Source organism: Cinclus cinclus, chromosome 1 (genome assembly GCF_963662255.1).
Source record: "Cinclus cinclus chromosome 1, bCinCin1.1, whole genome shotgun sequence".
Taxonomy (NCBI): Eukaryota; Metazoa; Chordata; class Aves; order Passeriformes; family Cinclidae; genus Cinclus; species Cinclus cinclus.
The window spans coordinates 112,095,354-112,121,356 of NC_085046.1; the positions used below are offsets into that span (position 1 = coordinate 112,095,354).

At 38.2% G+C, this 26,003-nt stretch overlaps 1 protein-coding gene across 6 annotated transcripts in view; it reads right to left on the minus strand.

Annotated features, from left to right (window-relative positions):
* Positions 1-785: 785 nt before the first annotated feature.
* Positions 786-26,003, minus strand: part of ST18 (ST18 C2H2C-type zinc finger transcription factor) — a 167,625-nt gene continuing 142,407 nt past the window's right edge. For 4 of the 6 annotated variants that reach the window (XM_062501612.1, XM_062501603.1, XM_062501592.1 and 1 more), the window contains 11 exons: positions 24,309-24,554; positions 18,641-18,756; positions 15,335-15,397; positions 14,469-14,537; positions 9,330-9,392; positions 9,154-9,234; positions 7,888-8,109; positions 5,727-5,815; positions 4,089-4,192; positions 1,728-1,871; positions 786-926 (listed from right to left, as the gene is read on the minus strand). In XM_062501612.1, the coding sequence (XP_062357596.1) occupies positions 786-926; positions 1,728-1,871; positions 4,089-4,192; positions 5,727-5,815; positions 7,888-8,109; positions 9,154-9,234; positions 9,330-9,392; positions 14,469-14,537; positions 15,335-15,397; positions 18,641-18,756; positions 24,309-24,554 (1,338 nt within the window). The remainder of the gene's footprint in view (positions 927-1,727; positions 1,872-4,088; positions 4,193-5,726; positions 5,816-7,887; positions 8,110-9,153; positions 9,235-9,329; positions 9,393-14,468; positions 14,538-15,334; positions 15,398-18,640; positions 18,757-24,308; positions 24,555-26,003) is intronic. The other 2 variants (XM_062501640.1, XM_062501630.1) reach the window with 1 other exon arrangement.

Below are 26,003 nucleotides of genomic sequence, written 5' to 3' on the forward strand. Positions count from 1 at the left end.
TTTTAAATAATCATTCTCATAGGCTAAATCACACAGCCAAGTCAAGTGCTTTGCTGATTGCTATATTTCATTATTGCTAACATATTCTTTAACACACTGTTTTCCAGCATACTGTGCTTTTAAGAGCCCGAGTTCCCCACTAGTGGGCACCATTTATCTTCTCATTCCATGCATCTTCACATCTCATGTTACTGCAAACCCATTTCTGATACAAAGCCATTATAAAAAAGCAGGATGTGAGGAAAATAAAACTAGAACCACGGTTCAGTCATTTGTTACTTTCATAGGTTTTTTTTTTTCTTCCTGTACAAACCCAGCAAGTTATTTAATTTACAGTATAGCTTTCAGTCTATTTAAAATTCCATTGGAAAATAAATTAATAAACACATTTGTAAAAATATGGCAGGCTGCAAAAATGCTGTTAAAAGATAAAAAAAACCAACTCTTTGATTAGAAATAAATAAAAAATATAAAAAATAGTCGCACACACTTTTTACATTCACTTTACAAAAACTGAGTGCAAAAGAAGGAAAAAAAAAGAAATTGTACTGAAATAAATACAATATACTAACAGAGTGCATTGCTGTTAATACAAATAGTCTGTTGTGGTTTTATTCTTTTATTTTTATTTTTTTTTTATGTCAGCTGGGAAAAAATTAGTGCAATGTTGCAATTGGAAATGCAGCATGGCAACCTACACCCCTTAGCAGTACATGAACTCCTAACAGATCCATCTGGAGTTTACTGCTGTTAAGTAATTTCTGTTGCCCAGCAGCTTTCACATCCTACACATGGATGCCCTTCACTGCCTGTTTGATACTTTCCAGCAGAGCTTTGCATTCGGGGGAATAGTCCCGTTCCAGATTGCTGTACATGTCTGTGAGTGTATTTACATATGCTTCGAAATTCTGCTCGCTGATTGGCCCCTGAATGGAGACAAAACAGATTATAATTGTAGGAGGTAAAACTAAGGCTGAAAAAACCCAAACACCCAACCCCGAAGCATGTCAAAGAACCAATATGGCAACTGGGGAGAAGTCATAAACAGGGCAGCCATCCAAATTAATGGAGGGGTTGTGGAAATTACAGGAGCTGCATCTCCTGGAGAATCCACACTCTCTACAAGCAAGAAAAGGAGTCAGAGATAATGGTTAGTGTTTTATGGTATGTCAGGGTGTGGTTTTTTTGGTGGCCAATTTGTCTCTGGGACTGTGACTGACATTCCCCTTAGCTGTCCTCTCTTAATCTTCCAGTGGCATTTTTGACATTTGGAAAGGGGACTGGAAACACGAGTACCTCTGTGGATTTGGCCTGTGCTGGAGAGTAAGATGTGAAATTTTTGAGAAGATAGAGCTTGGTTGTCTCCATAAAAATAATCTAGGTTATAGTTTTGATCTGGGGGCTGGGTAAATAAAGATTCTCATCAGAGTGAAATTTTCACTCTTTGTGCAGGGTGGGTGTTCAGACAGGGAGGTTTGAAGGAAGAGCCTGCTTTGCACGGTGTGGTACAGGGCAGAGATACCAGGGCTGGCTCATTCCTGAAGGCAACTGCACCTACTAGCACACAGACTTCACGATCCTGCATCTCTGCAAAGCAAATCAGCCTAAAAGTGTTTTCTGCTAATGCAGCTCCAGTGCTCCTGCTAGTCCCTGAGCTTGCTCATCTGATTCAAGTGCTGGCAAGACAGTCTCAAAAGAAGGTGTTATGCTGCTGGCTGTGGTCTTACCATCTGTGGGAGCTGAATGTCAGCGAGACTGGAGATAAGGGCTTGGCTTAAGCCAGCTAACTCCTTCAACAGGCTCTCGTTGTTCTGCTCTATGAGTTTGTTCTCTTCTTCTATTGTTTTCAAATTGCTCTCCATAGACGTGATCTAAAAGAGACAGGCAGACACAAACACAGACAGACAAACCCTTTGGCAGCATTGTTTCTGCAGTTTGTACCCAAAATATCAGCTGGGTGATTATGAGCGAGCTATGAAACTCAGCTCTAAAACTCAGATATGCTTTTTTTTTTTTTTTAGGAGAGGCATAACTTCTCCACAAAATATTCAGAGCAAATAAAAGGTTGCCTTTCCTCTGATATGATGGACTTGGCTGCTGGTTTGTGGAGAAACCTTGTGGCAGCAACGCACTAGAGAGTGCCCCAGAGTGTGAGGAGGGAATTGAGCTTGGAGAGGAAGGTCAGTGTGGAGCTGGGATGGAGAGTGTGGCCTCAGGGCTGGTGGAGGGAAGGAGAAAGGAGGTTGATGTTTACATTGTTGTCCCTCTCTTACAGCATCCCTGCTGCTCAACTACAATACCAAGGGCACGGGTATTAGCTGTTGTGCCACTTTCCTGCCCTGCTCCTGGGTGACCTCTGGGCTGGCTGGGATTAGCAACAGGCCTGGTGCTGGGAGCAATAAGAAAAATATAGAGTAGAAAGGAAACTGAGAGGCTGAGCACATCACAAAGATGATCTCTGGCCAACAGAATGGAAAGGAAGTTTTTGGAGAGAGCAGGAAAAAGCAGCCAAGGTAGAAAAAACAGTATATTTTTAAAGTGAGCTCTGGGATATACTCAGATCTGAAAGCTTAGATGTCAAAAGCAATGCTGAAAAAACAAAACCAGCAGTGGCAGGGTCTGGTTCCCTCCTGCCCCAGTCCTTGTCCTGGGAGCAGACAGCTTGGCAGGGCAGAACCAAGAGCTGCCATCCCTGTGCCCTACTGCGGCTCCAGAAGGCACTGACTGGTGCAGTCATATCCATGGTTGTCTTGCCCACCTATCCTTTCTAGCCTGCACTTCTTCACACTACTGAATTGCCTCCTGCTTGTGGCCACTCTACTTCCTTTGCTCACACACAGTCACACAGCAAATCTCCCCAGTGTGAGAAACCCCATTTTGCCTGCCTGTCATCCACGACACCCCCTCCTCTGGAGGGTGTTCATAGCAGTCTAACACCTGGCTAGGTGGAGTAAAAGGAGGTAGGAGATTAATGGCTACTGCTGTAGTTCAGTTCAGGCTCTGTTGGTCAAACTGCCTTCACCAGGGAGAAAGTCCAGGGAGAAAAACATCTGCATAAACTGGGCAATCTCCATGCAAATAGCAGAGTGATCACCCGAGCGAACTCAGTGTCTTGAGACAGTGAGGACAGCCCCCCTGACGTGCAGTTTGGGCTGGATATCCCCACAATTGCTGTGGTGTGAAGCCAGATTGTTTAGACCCAGCACAGGTGGCACAGGCTTCTACCTTGTTTAGACCGTACATGCAGTGGTTATTGCAAAAACAGGAGTCGACACTGCTCATTCCAATGTAGTGCAAATACAGGGGTGTATGGTTACACTCACTTTGGTTTAGATCACTTTAGATTTGTATTCAGTTCACAGATTTCATTTTATTTCACTCTTATTCTGAAAATTCTGAAGCTTCTGCTCATGCTTTTACCCAGTCTGCCCAGGTTAACTTCCAGGTGCATAAGGGAGGCTGAAGGGATGAAGCTATACAGCTCACTCCATAGGAACACTACCAGCAATTTCTACAGTATACAAAATAATGAAAGATAATGACTTTTTTCCATAACTCCCATCAAAATCATCTGATACACAAATTAACAAAAGGTAAATTAGCAAAAGGTATACATTCTTTACCAGCTGTTGCCTGGAGGCAAAATTCAAACTATTTGAATAATTGACATTTGGTGAACTAAACTATTTGAAAAATTTTCTTAGGTACACAGAGGAACTCATTAAAATCGGCTCTCATTAAGGGTTGGAGTGGGTTTGTAATAGGAATTATCATCCCTAAAAATTCAAGTCATAGGACCTCCATGGTTTGGTAAGCAAATATTTGGTCAATAAATGCAAATAATTGTTTTGTTTGGTAAGTATGTTTTATTTCTGCTTGCTAAGATTATCTACAAACTGCCCTGAATTTGTCATTCGCCAGATCTTTAAGACAATACCTGCTGGTTATTTACAGAAAACAAAAAAACAAGAGGTTGGAAAAACAAGCAGAGGAGACTAGCAATTTTTAAACATAGCATTTATATAGTATTTAATTTATTTATCGTGCTTAAACATAGCTTAAGAAAAGTTTTCACATTTATGGCATACCTGAGTTTGAAGTTTCATCATGTCAGCTTCAATTTTAAGATTTGATTCATTCAGTTCTTTTATTTCCTCATCCAAATGTCTTATTTCTTCATCACTCTCAATACCTGTAAATAGTTGAAAAAAACAATATCAGATTTAAAGTGTCCACATGTAAATGGACATATAAGTAGCAAGCTGCATTACCTATTGCTTAACCATAGGAAAACAAGCTTTTCAACAAATAGATTGTTCCTTAAATTGTCTTTTAGTTTGATTTTACTGTCAAAATTCTTTCCTACCTGTTAAGTATCTATATGAGCTGAAACAGATGGGGCTATCTTAGTCCTAATTTTTTCACAATTTCTTTTTTTTTTTTTTTCATACATCATGCAACTACAAGCTGGAGGGTACAGAAAGGAAAAATTGCCCAGAAAGAGGAAAGTTTGTCATAAAACATGAAGAGATATTTATGATGCTTGGAAGCAGGATTATTTTTGTTTTGGTTTTGGTTTTTTGTTTGTTCGGGTTTTTTGAGGGTTTTGTTTGGTTTTGTTTGGTTTTGTTTGTTTGGTTGGTTGGTTTGTTTTAAAAGGAATGCAACAACAACCTTTCCTTTTCAGGAAATACACCAGGGCAACATCTTCACTAGCATTATAATTGTTCATTCATGTTTCTGATCTTGCAAGAATCTCTGTGGGGGGCAACCTCCTGTGCAGAATAACTTCAATATGCACAGCCTTAGTTATAGCTGATAAATAGAGAAATCTAAATAGCAGGAAAGGGTGAAATTTTCAGAAAACTAACAAATATTGCAGGGGAAAAAAGAAAAAAAAATGAGCCAGTCTTTTTCATCCCAACAAGTTAGATAGCAAGGAAAAAAATAATAATATTAAAAAAAAAAGCTTCAGTTTTTTAATTAAAGCCTTGTCCTGAAAAATACTGAGATGTAGCAGCTTCTGGCAATACATGTGCCTGTTTCTGCTTAGGATCACTCTGAGACCAACTCTTCCTGCAAATTTGTGCCACTGTTGTTACTGCTTTAAAGCCTAGAACTGAGTCTACTGGGGAGCCAGCTTGGGAAATCTGTAAGCACTAATGCAATCATTTTCCTCAGAGGCTGGAGGCTAAAGACTAAATTTCCTGAATCCTGGCTCAATGCCCAATTTGCTAAAGCACATTGTATAAGAAGGGAGACTCCTACACATTTCCCCCTGCAACTCTTTGGTAATTATTGCTTTGCACTTAGGTTAGCTAAATTGCACAAGCACTGCATAGATACTAAACTCTGTAGGAATGAAGTTAGAGAGATGAGTTCATTTCTGCCCACAATATTTCTCCCTTCTTACCTTATTCATCAGACAGCTAAGTCCTCCTGATCCGTAACTAAGTGTTAATTAATAAAAACAATATTGAAAGCATACCCAAATAAAACGTTATGCTCTGTGACAAGAGCATATCCTCAATGTTATCAAGATGTAAATGAGAATAATTTTATAATCTCGAATGCAAACATTTTTGTTAGTCAAGTTTTTTTATTGCTAGAGACAACTGAAAGTAGTGAGAATTAATGTCAGAATGGCATAAAGGGGCACAAGTATAAATGGGAGTCAAGGCCCTTCTATCTAAATAAATGTCATCTTTTTTTACAGATCTCCTTACCGCCACTTGCTTTAAGCTTGATAGTCATTAATTCTTCCGAAATTTTGCCCTTTTTTATGGTTTGTGCATTCAGAGGACAACCAGACAAGCTGAAACGGATAGGAAAAAAAACATTAGCACCCACTTGAAAATGGCAATAATCCTTTCAGGCAATATTATCATGCACTTGGACAGACCTCTGTACCTAAGGTCACATCAGTATCTCCATTATAGCCTGGCTTCGGGGAATGACATAACTCATAGAGTCATTTAGCTGTATATTCCAGCTTGAAAATTGGCACAGAAATCTCAATCTATGAGTAAACAACTCTTAAGCATATTTCAAAATAATCAAAATTGCAGTAGTAGCTACTGTTAAGCTATATGAAGATGCATTAACAGAATTCCTAAAGTTCAAACACTTACAAAAAGCAATATGAAGATGCATTAACAGAATTCTTAAAGTTCAAACACTTACAAATTGTTTTTATCAAGGGATTGTGCTCCAAAGGAGAGGAGACTATGGTCCTTTAAAATGGCAAGTTTACTACCCTAAAAAAATTAGTTAATGGGATGATGTCTACAGTGCACAATTATTGTATCACTTTGTTGATACATAATAATGATCAATACAATAATAACTCTGGATATACCCTATAGGCTGTAATAGCTTTTTTGAATGGTTCTATTATATAGTCAGTTTGCTTTTTAACCACTGTTCACATTAAATTACATTTTGCTATTTCAAAGCTTACAATTTCATCAGCTGGTAATTATCTGAGGCAATTTTTATAGCCCACTAAAAGGCTAAGAGGGATTGCACTGTCTTAACACTATCTTTATAAATAACAAAGAAGAAATACCTATATGCTGAAGAACTGGTAGAAGGATTTGTTTTTAGGTGTAGCCGAGTAAGCAGTGAGGGAAAATTTTTTCTACAGGAAAATGGTTGATGTGTGTGTGTGTGTGTGTGTGTGTGTGTGTGTGTGTGTGTGTGTGAAAATTTAAAAGAAAAGAGAATCCTAACAGAAATTGCATTTTCCACATAGAAAAACCCCAACAAAGCAGCAAAACCTGACCTTTCATTAGCTTGGCTAAAAGCTATACAGGGAAAAATGCCAGTTTCTCAGTTCTAAATTTCTGCTTATTATCTCTGCCTAGAGCAGATAGTTAACCAGGAGACTGTTGGATAGCTCTGAGTCACCTGTTAGTAACTTCAAATGTCCTAGGAAAGGATACCAAACAAAGTTGTATTTGCTATATCATTTTAACTAACATGATCTTGAGAGTGACCTAGTCTTATGTGGGACTGGAATCATCTGTACTATGAATTGCTACCAGCTAACATACATCTTTTGCTACTTGCTTAATTAGCCACAAGTTACAGCAGGGTCCTAATGAAAAGACTTTCAGATAGGATGTAAGAAATACAATTAGGATAACACTGGAATCTGACTGAATTTATTCAAATGACCTTGGATGTTTCTTCTTTTGGAGAAGCTGGCTCCAAGTGTTAGGAAGAAAGCAAAGGAGAGAGAATGTAGACTTAATTACTGTTAAAGACTGAAAACCAAACTTGCCAATCAGACTCTGATTACTCTTGATTCATTATGGTCAGATTATTATTTTTCACATTGATAGGCGGTATTTATTGTTGCTAGTTATATGTGTGACTCCTTCTCTATAATGATAATGTTCTTTGTAAGATTGTTTTAACTTCAAACTTCTTTAATCCAAATGACTGCTGCATGATTATTGTTTTTCCTTTGTGTAACTTTAGCTGTTTAAATACAAATTATGAGTATAATTTTTCCACTGGGAGAAAGGTGGAATGAATGACTCTTGACTTAAGCTTTTCTAGTGACATTTCAAGGATATTTTGCTTTTCTTTTGAAGATATGCAGATACAACTCCATGTTTTCCTAGGAAAGAACTCTACTTAATTTAAAAATTCATAGGCACTGGGCTAATCTGAACACCTTGGAAAGACATGCTTTAATGGGAACATAGAAAAAGACATAAAAGTTTAAGTCTCTCAAAGTAATTCTGTTTTGCATGATTTTAGCTGCAATGTTATTACTCAAAAGACTTTAGCACCATTTATTCTGACTCTAAACTCACATGTTGCCAATTCAAAGTGGAATGTTAAGGAAAAATGAAAAGAGAAAAGACAAACTTATACCTTCTGTGGGTGACAAAAACATTATTAACATGACCCAGCCCGTTGCAGCCTGGCAAAGGACAGTGTGGCAGCTCTTGTTTGTTCAGTTTCCACGATAGTGAAGACCCATTGACAGGACTCTCCTTCTGTCTCTTGGCAGCCAAAGGACAACCAGAAGCAGTGCGATGAGAAGTGTATTTACCTGATATGTGACCTTGGCCATCACAGCCTATCACTGGACATCTACAGAAACACAGCAAAAGAAACCTCATTTTCACTGCAGAGAGCAGGCAAAGAGTCTCAAAAATTCCGAGAAAAATCATTCTGGCTGCCTTTGCTGCTTTGCTTTAATGGAGAAGGACTTGTTGCCTGATGGCACACTGTAACAGAGCATCCAAATCTTGTCAAGCTGGGTTATGGGGGTTCAGCTGATCTTAAAATAAGTCAATTTAAAATACAATTATAGGGACTAAGAAAATAAGACATTCATTTAGATAGTATTTTACTGGAAAAGAAAATTGAAATTCTATCATGGGCAATAAATCACACTTCTTCAAGTGTATGGAAAATCAACATTGTCTCCTTTCTGTCTTGGTTTCTGGTATGAAGCAGAGGGTGGGTTCCTGTAACTGGAAAACTTGCATGGAAACCCATTCAAATACTTGTAAAGAAAAGATAGGGATTTTTTTCTGCTGCTTTGTCAGTGTTATGCAGTTTCGCATGAATCATTAGCAAGTATTAAGACAATATTCCATACAAATACGTCTTCACGTTTTTTTTATATTCTGACAGTTATAATTTACAAATTTTAATGAAATGTGCATTCAAGCCAGGAATGCAGAAAATCTACTGAGTTTCCAGTTTTCACTTTAAGTGAAATTTTCATTCATAGATAAAGACATGAGACTCACAGATATTTAAGTTCTCTGGAACATATTTTGAAGGCGTCACTCTGATTTAATTAGCTGACATGTTTCACCTCAGTCAGTAATAATTTTCCTCCATTTTGCCAAATTTTTCAACCAACTGGCACTTGCATAACACTCTTTAAAATAATTGGAGCAATGCAAGCAGATACAGCAATCCTTCCTCACTGTTCAGTCTCCTAGGTGATGGACTCCACCAACTCGACTAGAAGCAGAAACACTTGGTTTGGTTCCAGCTCTGGGCACTATTTTCACATGGCTGAGATTACCTGGGGCATCTCCCTATGATTCCTCAAGTCCTGAACTCTTACAGTCCATTTCCCCCCCTCCACTGGTGGTGGACCCCTGCTTCTGTACTCACTTAAGTTCAGGGTCTTCTTTTTCTTCCTTTGTAGGTGTGACTTTGATACCTCCTTTCCTGGCACGAGGACAACCAGACAAGCTGAAAGAAGCACACAGAATAAAAGCCACCTCTTTCTGGGGCTGCCAACAGAGCGCCCTGAGCACTGCAGCCCCATGTGATGGGATGGTTGTTACCTTCTGTGGGATGCATAGTTCCCTGTCACGTGGCCAGAGCCATCACAGCCAGGTGTTGGACACCTACGGAATAATACAGGGAGCTTACAAAATATAGCCACAAAGATACAGAGCAGATAATGTGCACAATATATTTTGTGTCTAGAGTGGAAGAAAGAACAGCAGAGCTTTTGTCAAATAACTAAATTTACCTCTTGCTGGTTTTTGTCTTTTTTTTTTTTTTTCTTCTCTAATAAGCAGGCTCCCTTTTTTTGGGAGAGGGTTTTCCTTTTTTTAAATAGCAGAGTTTTAATAAGGAATGTGAAATATATTGTATATGATGTGCAGATTTAATTAGTTTATATCAATGTTTGCATCAAACATTTTTCCTTGTACAGAATCAACATTACAAAGAGCAGAAAAAAAGCAGCTTGATATAGATCTATCTGTAAATTTGTTATTATATGTTTGTTTGTTATTGGTATGATGTTTTCAGGTAGAGATATAAATAACCACTTTGCCAATATTTACAGAAGGGGAAATGAAAGCAGAGCAGCAGTTTTACTTCTGGGCATCAGTAGACAATAGCCAGAATTGGAATTTAATAATTTGTGTATTCTAGTACTGTAAGCATACCGTAGGACCATCTCTTTCTAGTTTGAGATTCAGTTGGGTGTTCAGCTGAGCAATTGGATTATGCTTATTTCTCAAAGGTGAGGGCTTTCTCGGTGTATGTGTGACAAACAAGACTTATCAAGTATGAATGCTTAATACTGAAGCATTCATGCAATTAAAAAAAACCCCTGCATGTTACTGTGCTTTTTCCAGCAGTCTGGGAGGCTGGGCTTCTTGCTAGCTGTGCCCCAAAAGCTGGCATGGGTCAATAGGTGTTTCCACTGATTTCTGTGGGGTTTGGAGCAGGACCTCACTGGTAACACCTTCCATCTCAGAAGTACAGAAGTTTTATTTTTTTCTTCATTTTTTCTTGTTCTTGTGTATTTTTTTTGTGTTAATTTTAAAATTAAGACTGTTGTATATTTGTGGGGTGGTTTGGTTTGAGGCTTTTTCAGAGAATATAAACATATCTCAGCAAACAAAGCAGCGCCAAAAAACATTTGCCTTAGAAGTTATGACAGTCGTTTCTATGTTTCTGTACTATACAACACAAAGAACACAAAGTTCTTATACTAAGCAACCCTAAGGGATTTTGAAAAGCTATGATTTTTACAGAGTATCAGAATTACATAAGGAGTTGTGCCAAATAATATTGTACTGAACCATTAAGGAAACTTGCATAATTCAATATGTTCTTAAGGGTCTCATTTGTTACTGAAACTTTCCTGAGTTAAAGGGATTCGTGATTTTATCTAGTCACTCGTATGCTGCCATGGAAAACACCTACAAATATAATTGTAATAGCACATCTGAGTGTGCAGGTGCATCTCTTCACATTCTGCGAACAATTAATTTGTCAAAAATCTGACTTCTTTTGGACATGAACAAATTTATGCATTGATTCAAGTTGAATTCAGCAAATAATTTCAAATGGAGAAAGGGGTGACTTTTTTTTTTAAAGATATTGTCAAAACATTTCATGATGACACTTAGTGAACAAAGGATTTTTGGCAGAGTTACTTGTCTCACACTGACAGCAAAGGTAAAGGTGGGGGTTTGCAGAGTGCCAGGGTATGCTTGACTGTGTAGAACTAAATGTTGACCTGTTTAAGTGTGGGGCAAGGATTGGGCACAGTTTCACGTGGAGCAGGCAGCAAGGGCAGATGTCTGGAGAGTGTGAATGCACACAAGTAAATCCAGAACACCTGCCAAAAGCTAAGGAAATTAATTTTGGCTACTTGTTTTATCAGATGATCACAGATGGAAGGGCTCCCTGCATAGACTGGAGGTGGACCTTAATTCAAGAAAAGCTCTTTGTGTGAGACATTCAGATCTGAAAATCTGGGAGTTGTGAATATACTTTAAAAAGACACTGAACTAAATTTTATATCACCCCACCTGTATTTACCACTTCTGGCAGCAGTCAGACATCCAACTGGATTGGAGTCCAAGCTATTCTGGAGGTCACTGAAGACTTGAGGCTGAGATATTATTAATACTAATGAAACTGTAAAGGGATATTTCAGGTGGGCTACTGATAAATAACTAAAAATACTTCATTAGCAAGACTCTTAATCTTGACCACTGGGTTGGGTTTTCTAAAAATTGGTTATATCTGTCTGGATTGTGAAATTCCAGGACACCAAAAATCTATTGCCTTGCAATCAGTAATGCTATGGAATTTTGTCAGCTTTTAAGCAGTGTTTGGACAGGTGCCCCAGCTTAGGCAGTCATCCTCTGTAATGGATTCCTGTACAGAGCCAAGAAAAATAAGATTTACATGGAAGGGTCAGAGGTCTCAGGACATCAAATTAAGAGATGTCAACCCTCAGGTGAGTGTAGTTTACAAGTTCTTTTCCAATTCTCCCACATCTTTTATTCAAAAATAAATCTCTCAATGATTTAATATATAAATTCTTGCAAATGTGTTTTGAGTACCTCCTATTTTGTCCCTTTCTGCAAGTATATTGCTTTATCTTTAGGAAGATGAACTACAACTACATGTAAAATTTAAACATTCAGCTGCAGGTTTAGGAGCACTTCTGGTACATTTTCTCTGTCAAAAGCTCACTAGAGGTGTTGGATATGAACTGTTGTTAAGGCAAACCCATAGAGGTCAGCTGAGAAAACCATTTTCTGAAATTTGCTATTCTGCCTATGGAATATAAATCAGTATCAATGTTTTATGTGGAAGCCATGTAGAAAAACTGCTCAAATGTCTCCTAAAAATTAACATCTAACCATTGCAAAAACTAGCCTAAGAATAGGACCGACCACCTACTCCTAAAAGTTTCTGAATTCTAAGTAAATACCTCTAAAAAGTGCACATCTAAAATTATTTAAGGCTAAATAAACAAGCTTTAATTAATCAGGATATCAGCCACAATTATCCCTTTTAGCTTTAAAATCTAGTCATCATCAAACTTGTTATGTTTTAAATTGACCACCTCAGATTGTTTTGAACAGCAAGGATCCTCATACAGAAATCTTCTTGAATCTGAATCACAGGCCCAGTTTCTGAGCAGATCTTCCTTATTTCCAAACTGAGGATCACATGGAAGCCTTGTATCTTTGCTGGCATAGAGTTTCATAACTAAAGCCAAGATCTTATCTTGATTCTGGCAAATTAAACATGAATAACATTTGGAAAAAAATACACAGCTTTTTCATATTCATGCCTAACTACATGAGGGTACTTTCCTGGCCTGATTCTAAGAGCATTTATGCCCTCTGCTCACATAGCAATGCTAAAATTAACTATTGATATCACTATACCAGCACAATCATGGTTGCAGCATTTTGGAATAAGATTTAATTTAGACAGAAGCAGAGTTTTGTTAAAAATATCACCTGAACTACATTTTCAGGAACCTAAATCAAGGTTGTACATTTGCAAAAAATAATTTTATTTAGCCTTTTTTCCTTTTGCGAATTGTCTGTGAACAGATTTTGATTTTTGCTCTTTTTCTAGTTAATTGAAATTAAATGCTAACTGCGTTATGCAACATATTTCTGTCTGTGAAATGTCCATGAACTTTGACTTTGTCTTTCACAACTCACTTATTATACATGGCGTACAGTGTGCAGTTTGTCATTTAAGTCATATGCTGTTGCTCCTCTTTCCTTATGGCATGACCAAAACTCTAGAAGCTTTAGTGGAAAAATAACCATATTGGTATGCAAATTTACTTATTCACACATGAATGGGGTGGGGGGGGGGGGGTGATGCATGAGGAGCAACTATTCAAAATATTTGTATGAGTGTCTTTGTATGGCAGAAAGCCAATAAAAGCAGGGACAAATATATATGACTCAGCAAATGACTTCAAATTTGTCAGCATTTTTGCAAATCAGTTCCTTGCTAACTGTTCCACTCTTTTAAAACAAACTAAACCAAAATTTCATACCTTTGAGGATCAGAGATGTCAAAAAATGAAGCATTGTGCCAGTGTGCCAGTTTACCTACTGGCTTTGCGAACTGCTTTGGACATCTGCCTGTATAAATGGTCCTTCTTTGCTATTTTGCTGCATCTCTTTTATATTCAACTTTATAGCTACCATCAGTTCAGCATTTCAATTACAACTTAAGTTATAAGGCTAGGGAATAAGACCACCAACATTTGATCTGGGGAAGCCAAACGCTGTGCCAAGCCTAAATGTCGTCACTTCTGCTATCAGTACCATTAGAAAAGGAAAGTTGTGCCATGATCAGACTTTATTTTCTTCTATCTGGACTAGGGATGAGCCTAAAGGACAGAAAGGACAGTCACGGGGTTCTCCCCTTTTTACATACATTCATGAGTTTTTCCAAGCCATCTATTATGGGAACCAATTTACAAGTTGCAGAGGGAAAGCTATGAAAGAACTCTAATTATCCTTCCCTTTTCCCCACATCCTTATTGACAAAGCCAATTCAATAACTAGATGACTGGTTGCCAGTGCCTCTCTTGACTACAGATTTTTGAAATATTCATATATCCCTATACATCTGTCCATATAGCAAAGCCTGCACAGTCCTTTTGTAAGTGACATTTCATGGTGAGAATTATGCCAGCACAAAATCATATGACTTGATGTCTGCTTTAGTGACATTAAACTCACAGTATACAGTAGTGAATAATAAAAAAGGATTTGCAGGTATTCTGGTCTCATTTTTAGATTTACTCTAACTAGATTTATGTCTAACTAAATAATTCCAATTAATACTATCTGGAACAGTTGCCAGATCAGTCTTACACATTAGATATTTTCTATTCCTCTCTGATTCAGAAATACTGAGAAAATAGCATCTTTCCTAGTGTTTATAATTTTTGTCCCCCCAGGTCCTGAATAATGAATGAAAATGAAGGGGAACAAGAATGAAGAAAGACAATTGGAGAAAAGTAAACTTTATTTCACTCAAAAGCTTTCAAGCCAATTCACTACACTTTTTAGAAAAAGGTTTGATACTGCTCAGAGCAATTCAAATTTGCAATTTCAATAACACAGGAAACATGTTTGTTGAAGATAAAAAACAATAACATTTGTGCTATTGTCAATACTCACTTGAGCTCCTGAGAGTTAGCAGCCATAAGGGATTTTAATGTCTTGTCAGCTAATGGGCACCCAGAAACACTGAAAAGAAAACCTGATGTGAAATATTTTTCTAAACCAAAGCATTTATTTTTTATCTAAAACAGCAACATCCAGACAAACTATTATTTATATTCGTTAAAATTATACTCTCAAATATTTATTCTTGGCAAAGAAGGACCAGCCAACATAAGGCTGTGGTTCTAAAATCACTAAAAAAACAAGTATGTAGTTAGGGACAAAAGTTTCTAGCTCCCGTAAAGCTTTGCTATGAGGGGACAGTGGTACACAGAATCCATCCTTTATATTTCCTATATGAAGGACAGCTAAAGGATCTGGTCCATGTGGTTGGTAGAAGGCTGAAAGCACTTCCATTCTGCTCCTAAGGGAAAAGCAGGAAATTATTGTTTTGATGCCTATATTGACAGTAGGCTATTTTGAGGAAAATACTTAATATCCTTGGGTTATAATAGCAGATTATGAATTTCGAAGCCATTCATAGAGAGGTATGCAGAAGCTTCATCTATAATCACGTGCAACAACATCTGCATAGAGACTGCTTGTACACTCAGGGAAAGGTAAACTTCACTAAATGACTTATCTGCAGGTCTCAGCTGAGAAATGTAGCTACAGTAATAACCATATGCTGCTCAACTGCCTCAGTGTACTAAGTCCAGCCTTCACAAATATAAGAAAACCAGGAAAAACAGCCACATTTCTCTGTGGATTGTTTTCTGCAAACTGCTTTATCTTATCCACGGTTAGTACAAAAAGATTCAAAGATGACAAGAGCTAGAAGTAGTTCTACTTCCTGTATTAGGTTTCCTGTTATTTCTTACCTGCGGTGTGAGGCATAGTTTCCTGTTACATGACCGCTACCATCACATCCTGGGGTTGGACAGCTGTGCAAAGGAGAAGGAATGAGAAATTACAGTATATATACACCACTTAGCTCACCATACTCTGCAGTGAATTATGTAATGAACCTTAAGGCAATCACGTTCATCATTACACACTGTCGCAACACTGCCGAAATCTGGAAAAACTTCACTTCTTTTTAAAATTTTTACTTGAAGCACAGAAGGAAAGAATTTCTCCCATTTCCACAACGCAAATAATTCAAAACCTTGGGTTTCTTTTCAGTGTAAGATTACATGTACACAGGTATTTTGCTTACCAAGTGGGTTCTTAAAAAGACTGTTTTATTATTGGCACAACATTTTCACAGCAATTCGTAGATGTTGGAGTAGAAGTTGCTGATCTGATGTCCAGTATAACATACTGGACGCCAGAGAACATCAATATTTAAAAGTATTCCTTTCACTCCTGACTAAAATAAGGCACCTTCTTTAGAACCATTTCCAATATTTATTTACTGATACAAGTGAGAAAGGTATTAGGGTTTCTTGCAGAACAGAAAGTACGTCAATATCACACATCTGAAGTTCTGAAAGAGAACAAAACTTTCTCAAGCTGTCTCTCAGCTGAACTGAGAAGTGATACAAAAGTGATTGTTGTGGTTTGGGAATGGTACTCCCCAAATTAGTGCTCCCACCAAGACTCTCCAAATCATAGGCTTCTTGCTCCCCCCCACCCCCCCCCCCCGCCCTTCTCCTTCCCCTGTGACAAGTTGGAGACCAGAACTGGAGGCACAAAAGGAGAAAGCCACATCTTGAGATAAGAACAATTTACTGGAAACAGCAATAAGATAACAAAATGAATGGTAGCAGCAAAAAACATCCATAGGAAACTGCACAAGATAGGAAAATGATTGCTCAGAACACAACTGGTTTTACCCCTCCGCTCCCTTTGCCAAGCGTACTTGACTGGGAAGAAAACCTTCTCCCTGGGTGAGGTTATAGAACAACCCCCAAGTCCCAGCCCCCTCACCTTCTGGCTACTGCAAAATTTAACCCTGTCCTGGCTGGAACAAAGACAATGGTGTTTGTTTACCAGAACAGATACACTCATTTAAACCAAGAGATGGTGGTATGCTCCACCTGGAGAAGATGTTACAGCTTCTCTTTTTCCTCAGTCCTTCTTCAGTTGTAACACTGAAGTAATTTTTTAGACTGGGATTCAGTCCTCTGCAAAAGGGCAAAGACACCCAGAAATGCAACTTGTGCAGGGAGGGGGAGGTGAATTAAATATACCTTTGTGCAGTACTTTAAAACACTCTAACACCAACCCTGTAGAGTTGCCTTATAAAGAACTGTTTTTCTTTCACTGGGAATATGGATAAAAAAGGGTAAGCAGGTGCTGCACAAAAACTGTTATCTAGTGCTCCATGCTAATGAAAAAGGGGTGCCCGAGATGCTCACCCGGCTATTTTCTCTGAGCTGGCAGAACGCTAGGAAGTTTTTCAAATCTGTAAAAAAGCCTTAGGAAGACATCAGCCTCATTTTCACAGGCCATTTCAACCTGAGTGATGTTGTTATAGCCAACAGAATTAACATGGAAAAATAGAAAGCACATGCTAGATGGTGGTATTCATACATTAGTTCACTCCAACTGCGTTAACCCCGTTCAAAAATTTTTCTTTGCAAGTGCTTATGTCATTTTAAAAGCTTCCTCATGATGGAGCCAACTGTACTGAATTTTTCAATAAAATATCTGAGTTCAATGGGACCATAGGAATGTAGTCTGATCCCTATATTGCCTATGGATTCTTCTGATAAATTAAAACTATTCCTTATTTAATTTTTGTCACAATTGCGTTTTAGATACCTGTTTTTAGATACTCTTTGAACATAATAGAGTACAAACGCTGTAAGCCCATAATTGCCCTGGTAAATACTTTGGTGGTGGTATTTAGGAGAGTAGAAAAGTATATTACAGGTATCTCAAAACAGGTCACTATCACAAAGGAATAAATATTACAAAAGAAAAGCCATTAGTCTTCAGCATATAAACTCTCAGTGATTTTTGTATGCATTTGTTTTAGATAAAGAGGCAAAACAACCTGACCTGTAGCAATTTAGGTCATGAACTGTGACTGCAGATATAATGTGGCGAGTAGACAACATGCAGACTGCATGACATGAGGGGAAAGGATTGCTCTTCACAGCAGCTTGCCCCAGGGGAACGTAAATTCTAGAGATAGGCAGCTCTAACTGCTTCAGTGCCACTGAGTCTGGAGAGCAGGACACAAGTCAGCAGGACGTGACTCATTTATTTATTGGTGAGCCTGCAGTTATGGGCTATCATCACTAAGGGATATAGACCACACTTGTTCAGAGACACCTGCTCTGGTTTGGGACAAACAGAAAAGTGGCATAAATGATTGCTGAGTCCTAGTTGACTATTACAGTGAAAACTCTGTGTTAATATCAAAATTATATTGATGTGAACCCAGAGGGATTTTGTGAAGAGCCTAGATGAGATTTTTTAAAAAGTGACTTGTGTTATGAGCTGCTTGGGACAATTTTAGTGAACAATTCTAAATGGAAAAAAGCTGTTGTATGCATACAGACTTAATAGACTATTTGCAGTTCTAAATGGTAAAGTTGTGGAACTTAACACAGAGGAAGTGCATCTCAGTAGTTGGGAAAAGAGAGTATTAGCTGATAGTCCCAGGGAATGAATTTCTACAGCCACTGGATTTCCAGTGGGACTGAATAACGAATTCTGCTTGGAAGGAAGTAGATGAAGGACTTAACATGTTTCCTACAGGTTGGAAAACTCCATTCTGTCTTTTATTTTGCCTTTTGATGAACTCTGCATGTTTTCTGTGTGAGAAATCCTGACTGCTTCTACACAAGCTCTAAGCAATGGATCTATAATGAAGATTGTTCAATTAAAGCTTATTTAATTATGTAAGCATCAGCAGAGGCAATCTGTAGCATGTTATGAAACTGTGTTTTGTAGAAGGAGCTGTTGCTCACTTGCTACCTATCTATCTGAGGAATAAGGAGTGGGACCCGATGTAAATTTTGTCATTAATCTATCTAGCCCCCAGGCACGCTCTGGCCTGTTGAAGCTCCAAACCTTGTCTGAATACCCACAATGTGGGACTAACTACCAGCAGTGAATTGTGCAAATCCCCTGCTCAGCTCCTGCAAATTTACTCCAAAACACAAGTCAGAACAGCAGCATAGCCAGTCTTTACCAGAGCAAAGGAAAATGCAGCATTTTTTGTGACTCACGTGATGAGCTCCTTTTTGAGATCTCTTGAATGGAGCTTGGGTTTAGGACTTGGTATGGAGACATCTCCTGGGTACTTCTTTTCCTCCATGTTTTCTGGAGAGCTCACTGGATCTTTCTGAAATATTAGATGAGAATTTAACAAAAGGTTTCTCTCTTCAAGTCCTCCCACACAATCAAGAAGCAATTTGCCATGTCAAGAAGAGAACCTCTTGTAAACTTTAAAAAAAAAAAAGAAATTAAAACAGAATGATGGAGAGAAATTAATAAAGTATATCATAGTTTCAGGCAGACTTTTTAAAATGTTGTGTAAATATTTATGAAAGCAGATGCTAGTTTAAGCCATATATAGGATAAATTTATGTTTGTTTTGTAGGATGGTGATAAAGGCCAAAGAAAAGTACACAGAGAAAATAAAAGTGGTTGTTGGTAGAACCAAACAAGACTTTGGCAGTTATCTTCTTTTTATTTTCTGTGTAAGTACATTGCTGACTTTTGAATACAGTTGAAGTGGTGACCATTGCACCACAAACTACTGAACTGCAATCATAAGTTTTAAAAAGTGTTATTTACTTAAGCAATGTAAATGAAAAGCTTTTTAGGTCTGTGGAAAGAAATGTCTTGTTATCTTATTGAAAGACCAAATTTTTGTTGGAATAAAAATCACAAAAAAAAAACTAAAACAAAACAAAAAAACCAAACAAACAAAAAAAAAAAACCAAAAAATAAAAAAACTTTGAAGCTTTCTTAATAGTGGGCTGCTTAGGGCAATTCTTGATTTCTACTGTTTTTTAGATCAAAATCATTACTGCTACCATGCTGTTTGGTGGATGGTATTGAATTATGAGCATTCACCCCCCTGGGAAGTCATTTTGGGAACTTGGAATCCTGGAAGGAAATGAAATTTTGGTTTCGGAAAAAATCTTCTTCATTTCAAAATAGCTTGGTTTATACTGTTTTGAGACTTAATGCCTTCAATTATTATTATCATTATGAAAGGTAAGTATTTTCTTTTTGGAGGATGGTCTGTAGCTATTTTATAATTTGATAAATCTCCAAAGCTTATGCCATCAATTATCAGGCATCTATTCATCTCTGCTTGGACCTCATGGTGGTTTTGCGATTCCATTCCAATACTCAGGTGTTTCTCTGAGATTACCATCTGTAGGAGCAGAAACTGCTGCCCGTGGTTGAGAGGGGAAGGTCCCAGCCTCTGCTAAATTCACAGTGCTGGTGACATGGATGCCCTGGGCTTGTGCAGCTAACATGCCAGGACAGAGGACAGGGTTGTCTGCAGAGCTGTTAACACAGAGTGCAGGGCTGAGCCGAATCTGGACTGGAAATGGAACTTCTGCTTCCTGGGTCTTGTAAGATCTGCAGAGGTGTTTCTTTTGATAAAGCTTCCATATGGTCCTCAATTCTGGCAGCTCATCTTTGCTTGCTTGGAGGCTGGATCCTCAATATGACTTTCTTCTGCTTTCTGCTAGTGGTTACCTACTGTCTACTGTAACTCCCACTTCACATACATATAGAAACTATGCCATATTATTGCTGTATCAATTACTACTGATATTTTCAACCACATTTGTGGGGTTAATTTGTTTCAGAATAATCTAATCTGCTACAAATATAGAAAGCAAAAATACATATATTCAGCTTTACTGAACACTATTTCACAGTAATTAATGAGTAATTATTTTAAATAAACAGAAAAACCCTTATATATTTCAGGCTTAGGGAATTATAGTTCTGAAGGAGAACTTCAGATAAGGAGCAACAGAGAAAATTAGCAACTACAGAAGGTCTTGATAAAATGTCAGTACAGAAATAATAAATGATTGAAAATCTTCCAAACATGGAAACTAAAATGCTAAAATGCAAAAGTGGAAAAATATATGTCAGCTTTGTTCAAGATCTAAGAAACATCAAAGAAATTTTTCCAGAGTTGGCTTAAATCTTGTTCCCAGTGGCATATAAGGGTGATTTTGGCACTGGTATATAGGGGTGATTTTGCCAAGGGTATTCCTGACTTCTGTCCACAACTTCTGACCCATCTTTCTTGCAAACTCAGAAGTGCAGGGTTCATCATTTGTACACGTTACTGTAAAATCGAAAGTTCCCCAAAGAAACAAACAAAAACAAATGCAAACCGCCTGTTGCCAGCTGGAAGGGATCAGATGTCAAAATAACTTCAAAACACACAGGTAAAATGGTTTCCACTTAATTTAAGGGAGGTTAAAGAAAGGTGGTTTATCAGTTTCCTATCTAACAACTAACTCTGCCAGGCTGCATCTGCATCACTAAACTGATATGTGTTTCCAAATATTTAAAACATGCCTTGTCTGGATCCTATGTATCTAAACCAGGCATACATCAGCCTCCTCCAGTGCTTCTGAGAGCAGCCTGGAGTAGAGGTTGGTGAAAAGAACCCTGTAGCACTCCACTGTGATCCTGATCTGGGTCGTGTACCTCAGGATGCACCTGCAGCACACCAAAGTGGCCATAATTATTTGTGTAGCAGGATGTGTTAGTATTTTCATATGTGTAACTTGTGTTCTTTGTTTTAAATGAAAGATATCCTGATCTTTCGCTGGTGATGGACTGGAAACTTTATGTGTGTGTGTGTGTGTGAGAGAGTTACTCATCATGTCACTGTCTGATACCTGCTGCACAGAGCAGACTGATGGAGAATTATGTATATCCAAGGCTTGACAAAATGCTACAGTATTGCAGTTCACAGCTCCATTTCACTGAGTCATTTAATAAAAACAAGATTTCAGTGAAGACTGACAGGAGTACACCTACAGCCACCAGTATAACTGATATTAGAGGGTTTAGAATTGCAGTATTTTCATTTTCTATCTTTAAATAATTGGGGTTTTTTTCCAAATCTTAATGGTGAATTCCCTGAATCAAGCTATTAAGATTTGTAATTTTTTTTTAACTAAAACTGCATACACACATACATACAGAAACACCAACCATTTTCTAGTTTTTTTCTTAGTATATTGCCCAGGAGTAAGGGAGATATATAGACATTTAAACAGGAGACTTCTTCAACATTTCCTTAGTTCTTGAGGGACACTTGGTGGTATTTATGCAGCATAAAATCTTCATATGTGTAAAAGCTGCAATATCAGGACAGCGCAAAGGAAATGGAGGCAAAGGAACTCTGCCTTTCTAGAACCTTACGTCGCTACACATGGCCCCAAAGAGGTTGCATCTGTCTGAAACACAGAAGGTCACAAATAAAGAACAAATACTTTTTAAACCTCTGTACTTACGACTAAAAGTAGAGCATCATGTCTTGGCTTGTGTGCTTCTCCAGCTATTTATCTTTAGAGGGAGAGATAATGCTCAGAGAAAACACCTTTATCACTTCTCTCTTTTTGGTATGTTGGGTGATGATCATCAGAGCTAGTCAAGTCTATCCGTATGTATAATTTTTCCTTTTCCATTTGAATGTATTTATAGTTAAATGCTATTAAAATCCAAAGAATTTCAGACTAAAAGGAAAATCTGAACCAGCCCAATTGGTCCAAGCACTGCTATTTCCTGCAAAGAGCATGTGTGTATTCATGCATGCACACTGCTGAAAGAAAGCAAGCGATGATACTCCATTAATGTACAGATGGAAGTTTATATTGATTTCAGCAAAGACCAGAACATAATGGTAACATGAATAACAGATAATAGCATCTGGCACTTTTAACATTTTTAAGCCCTGAAATCTTTGGAGAACTGACAGTTGAACTAACTGACAGCTCTAGTTATTTCTCAGCGCTTTCCTTTTGGAGAGATTTTGAGCTTTATCCAAACTCAATTTTTTTTTTTTTAAGGGGGCATCTGGACAGGCTATTTTGCTGAGAGAGAGAGAGACAATATTTTCTGGAAATTACCTCCAAAATTAAGCAACTGTTGTGCATATGAACCAGATAACAATGAATTAGAAATAGATATAATCAGTAATTTTCTTTGCATAAGGATAACTGCCAGTCTTTGATTTTGAAAACAGAGCCTCTGGCCCTGACATCACTGAACGTATCAAGGCTCCCCGGGATGGCAAAATCTCACAGCAGAGATCTGGGACCAGATCCTCAATTAGGGACAAAACACAGTGTCAAAGCACCGAGTGCAAGGGGCACCAGTGCCTAAGTGCATAGGATCATTTTGTCCTGTTGGGTAGCTTAGTTGCCTCCAATTCCCTGTGCTGGAAAGGGACAGGGCAATATCCAGACACCCATCATAGCCTTGTGAAAGTCAGGCATGGACTGGAGAGGATGTTGAGATGCTCCTGTCTTGGCTCTTGTGCTGAGCTGTGATGGCAGCAGGGAGGAGGAGTGATATAACAGGTCCCCTGCCAAGCCTGTGACACCTCCTGATCCAGCAGCAGGGCACTCTGCTCAATGCTGGATGTGCTTGCTCATGATGCAGCAGGAATGGGGAAGGGCCTGAGCCCTCAGCCTCCTGCTTCACATCAAACCCACTCCAAAACCCTGGCACACTGATGGTTCTGTCATTGGTGAGATAAAGACCATCATTAGCCTCAAAGAGACTGCAAAGGGTTCCAGACAACCCAGCCACCCAGCCCCCAAGAAATGCAAGCTTTTTTCAATGGACACATTACAACCCACTACCCAGTGGTGATAGATTTTTTTTCCTCAGGCAACTAAATTATCTTTTAGTTCTAGGTGGTTTTTGAGTTGGATGCCTGGATCCCCTAACTTCAATTGTAAATAGATTTACCCCAGCTATGTCTTCTTGAAGTGTCAGATTTGATATTTGAACAAAAGAAAATTTCATATTAGTACAATAATCAAATTCTATTATTAGATGTATAAAACCAAACAAGGAGTAAGTAGTATAAAACCTTCCAACTAGGGCATATTTTAGCTTATGTCTGAATGCTGTAACATAGAAGAATAAGAAAGAAAAGCCATAGTAGACTATGCTGCCTAGTTTTCAAGACAGGATAAACAGACATGAAAGAGCAAAACAGAAACAAAACCAAAATGAAGACGATTACTGATTTGGAAGTGATACTCTAGAAGACTGATCCCATAAGTTGCAAGCTGGAGATCTAAGACTTGGGGGCAGAAATTTCTTGCAGTATGTAAAATAAAAAGTTTTCCAGTGAAAGAATTTTACAGGCAAGATTTTAAGTATGAGTTTAAATACTTAGCAAGTTATCTAGAGGTCTAAAAGCTGGTATGGAAAAATTGTCTTTTATTTCAGCATGAAAGAAGTGTCTTGGTTTGATTTTACTTGTTGGAGGTTTTTTTGTTTGTTTGTTTGTTTGTTGGGGTTTTTTTTGTTTTTTTTTCTTTTCTCCCTCCTGATTGCTAGTCCATTTGGGTGTCTGTGTTACAAGACTGAGCCATTAGGAAAAAAAAAATTAAAAAGCAGACTCTAATGATGGATACCTTTGTTTCCCTTACCTTAGAGACTTACAGACATTAACAAGTAGGCTCAGAAAGAAAGATTTTTCAAACTGAGTCATGGGGGTTTTTTATATCCCATCCAAGAGACCATTAAAACCAGATGAATGTTCACAACATTCATATTCTACCTGTGGAAACTGATTCCCTTTAAACTGTACTAGATGCTCCTAAAGACTATCATATGGTCTCTCATACAAGGGAAAAAATCACTCAGAAACTGAAAAAATACCTCTTTTTCTTCCTCTTTTCTGCCATGGGTCTTGCTGTAGTTGATTGGTGTATCCCAGCCTTCCTGTTCACAAAGGGCCTGGTAGAAGGCTGCATTAACCAGGATGCTGCTTGCTTTGAAAGGAGAAGAGGAATGAGTGGGAAGTGCTGTGCTGGAAGAAGTGAGAGGCATAACTTTGTCTTGGCTTCGATTCTTTTTCATGCTCAAATCCAGTGTGCCATTTTCATCCACTTCTATCTCAGCTCCCTGACATGCAACAGGAAATAGAGACATGTTTAGATATGGATATGATAAGGCTGTAAAATAACCATGTGGTGCTTTTAAAGGATAAATATAAATGCACGCTTTTATTTAAATTTATCGGAATCTAAAACCAGCTTTTCGAATTATGTCAGTTAATGTCCAACTCTTAGGCAGACTTAAGAGTAGCTTCAGTAATGGTATCCCTGCATCTCAGCTTAAACATAGTAAGTAGAATTTAAATAAGATGCCACTAAACCACAGCCTATACACCCTAAATCTAGTTTTATTTAAAAAAAGTTTAGCTTTAAATCTTCTTGATCTTTTCACTCTTACAGAGAACTATGACCCCAATTCACAGTTAAAAGCATTAATGCATTGTTTAGGTCATCAACAATATTACTATTACATAGCCTCCCTTCCCCCCACACCCTGGAAACATTACAACAACTGCATCATGGTGGGGGCAAAGGAGGGGGGAAGAAATACATCTAGAAGTAGCATAGTAGGAGAAATTTTCACTAGGGTTTTCTACATCACTTGAAATAACATACTGCCTTTATCATAATTTGACTAGGCCACTAAGGAACAGGTCTGCACTGAGACCACTAGACTGGGAGGTACAGGAGGATCTTGAGGAGGTTCTCCCTAATGGGGACATTCTGCCTGAGTTAGCAAATCATTTGCTTCCTGGGAAGTATAGCGAAGAGCAGCCTCTCATTGCAGAGGTGTGTGCAGTTTGGGGAGAGACCCAATCACTCTTTCCAGTCTGAGAGAAGCTCTCCTGGTCACAAAAAAAGGCAAATGCTACTTGCCTGTACAAAGGAACAAAGGAAAGAAACGTCTCTGTTCTGCCTTATGCTGCCTTGATTACAGAAAAGGAGGACAAACTCCTCTTCTTGCAATGGTAAAAAGCCACACAAATGTAAGCAACAACAAATTTGCCCTCATGCTTAATATGCTACACTGCATATTGACATATTTTCTGTATAGGGATGAGTATAAGACTAATCCTTGCTATTGCCAACATTTACTGAAGGCAGATAGGGGAAAAGATGAAACATGGAGGACTACTCAGTAGTCTGGTTCAGTGTTTTCCTGAATCAGGTGGAAAACATTCAAAGACCATGGAGATATGTAGCCATGTCAGATATCTACACACAGAATACTGTAATTAACACTGCTCATTGTCTTCCTGCTATTGTCATCACTACTATTTTTAATTTGCGTCACCACAAAGCTTGGACAACACTTGGAATTTGGGGTAGATGTGTTTGTGCTATGTAACTGTAGGAGACAGTTGTATAAAACAACATTTTCTACCTTGAGTAATATCATAGGAAACTCACAGTGTAAATTAATCACTTAGATGTTGTGTTGTAAATAGAAAAGGGTCAGGTAGGTCCAGGGGGAGAGTTTGTCTTTGTGTCTGTCTTTCTTAGACCTCTTTCTCAG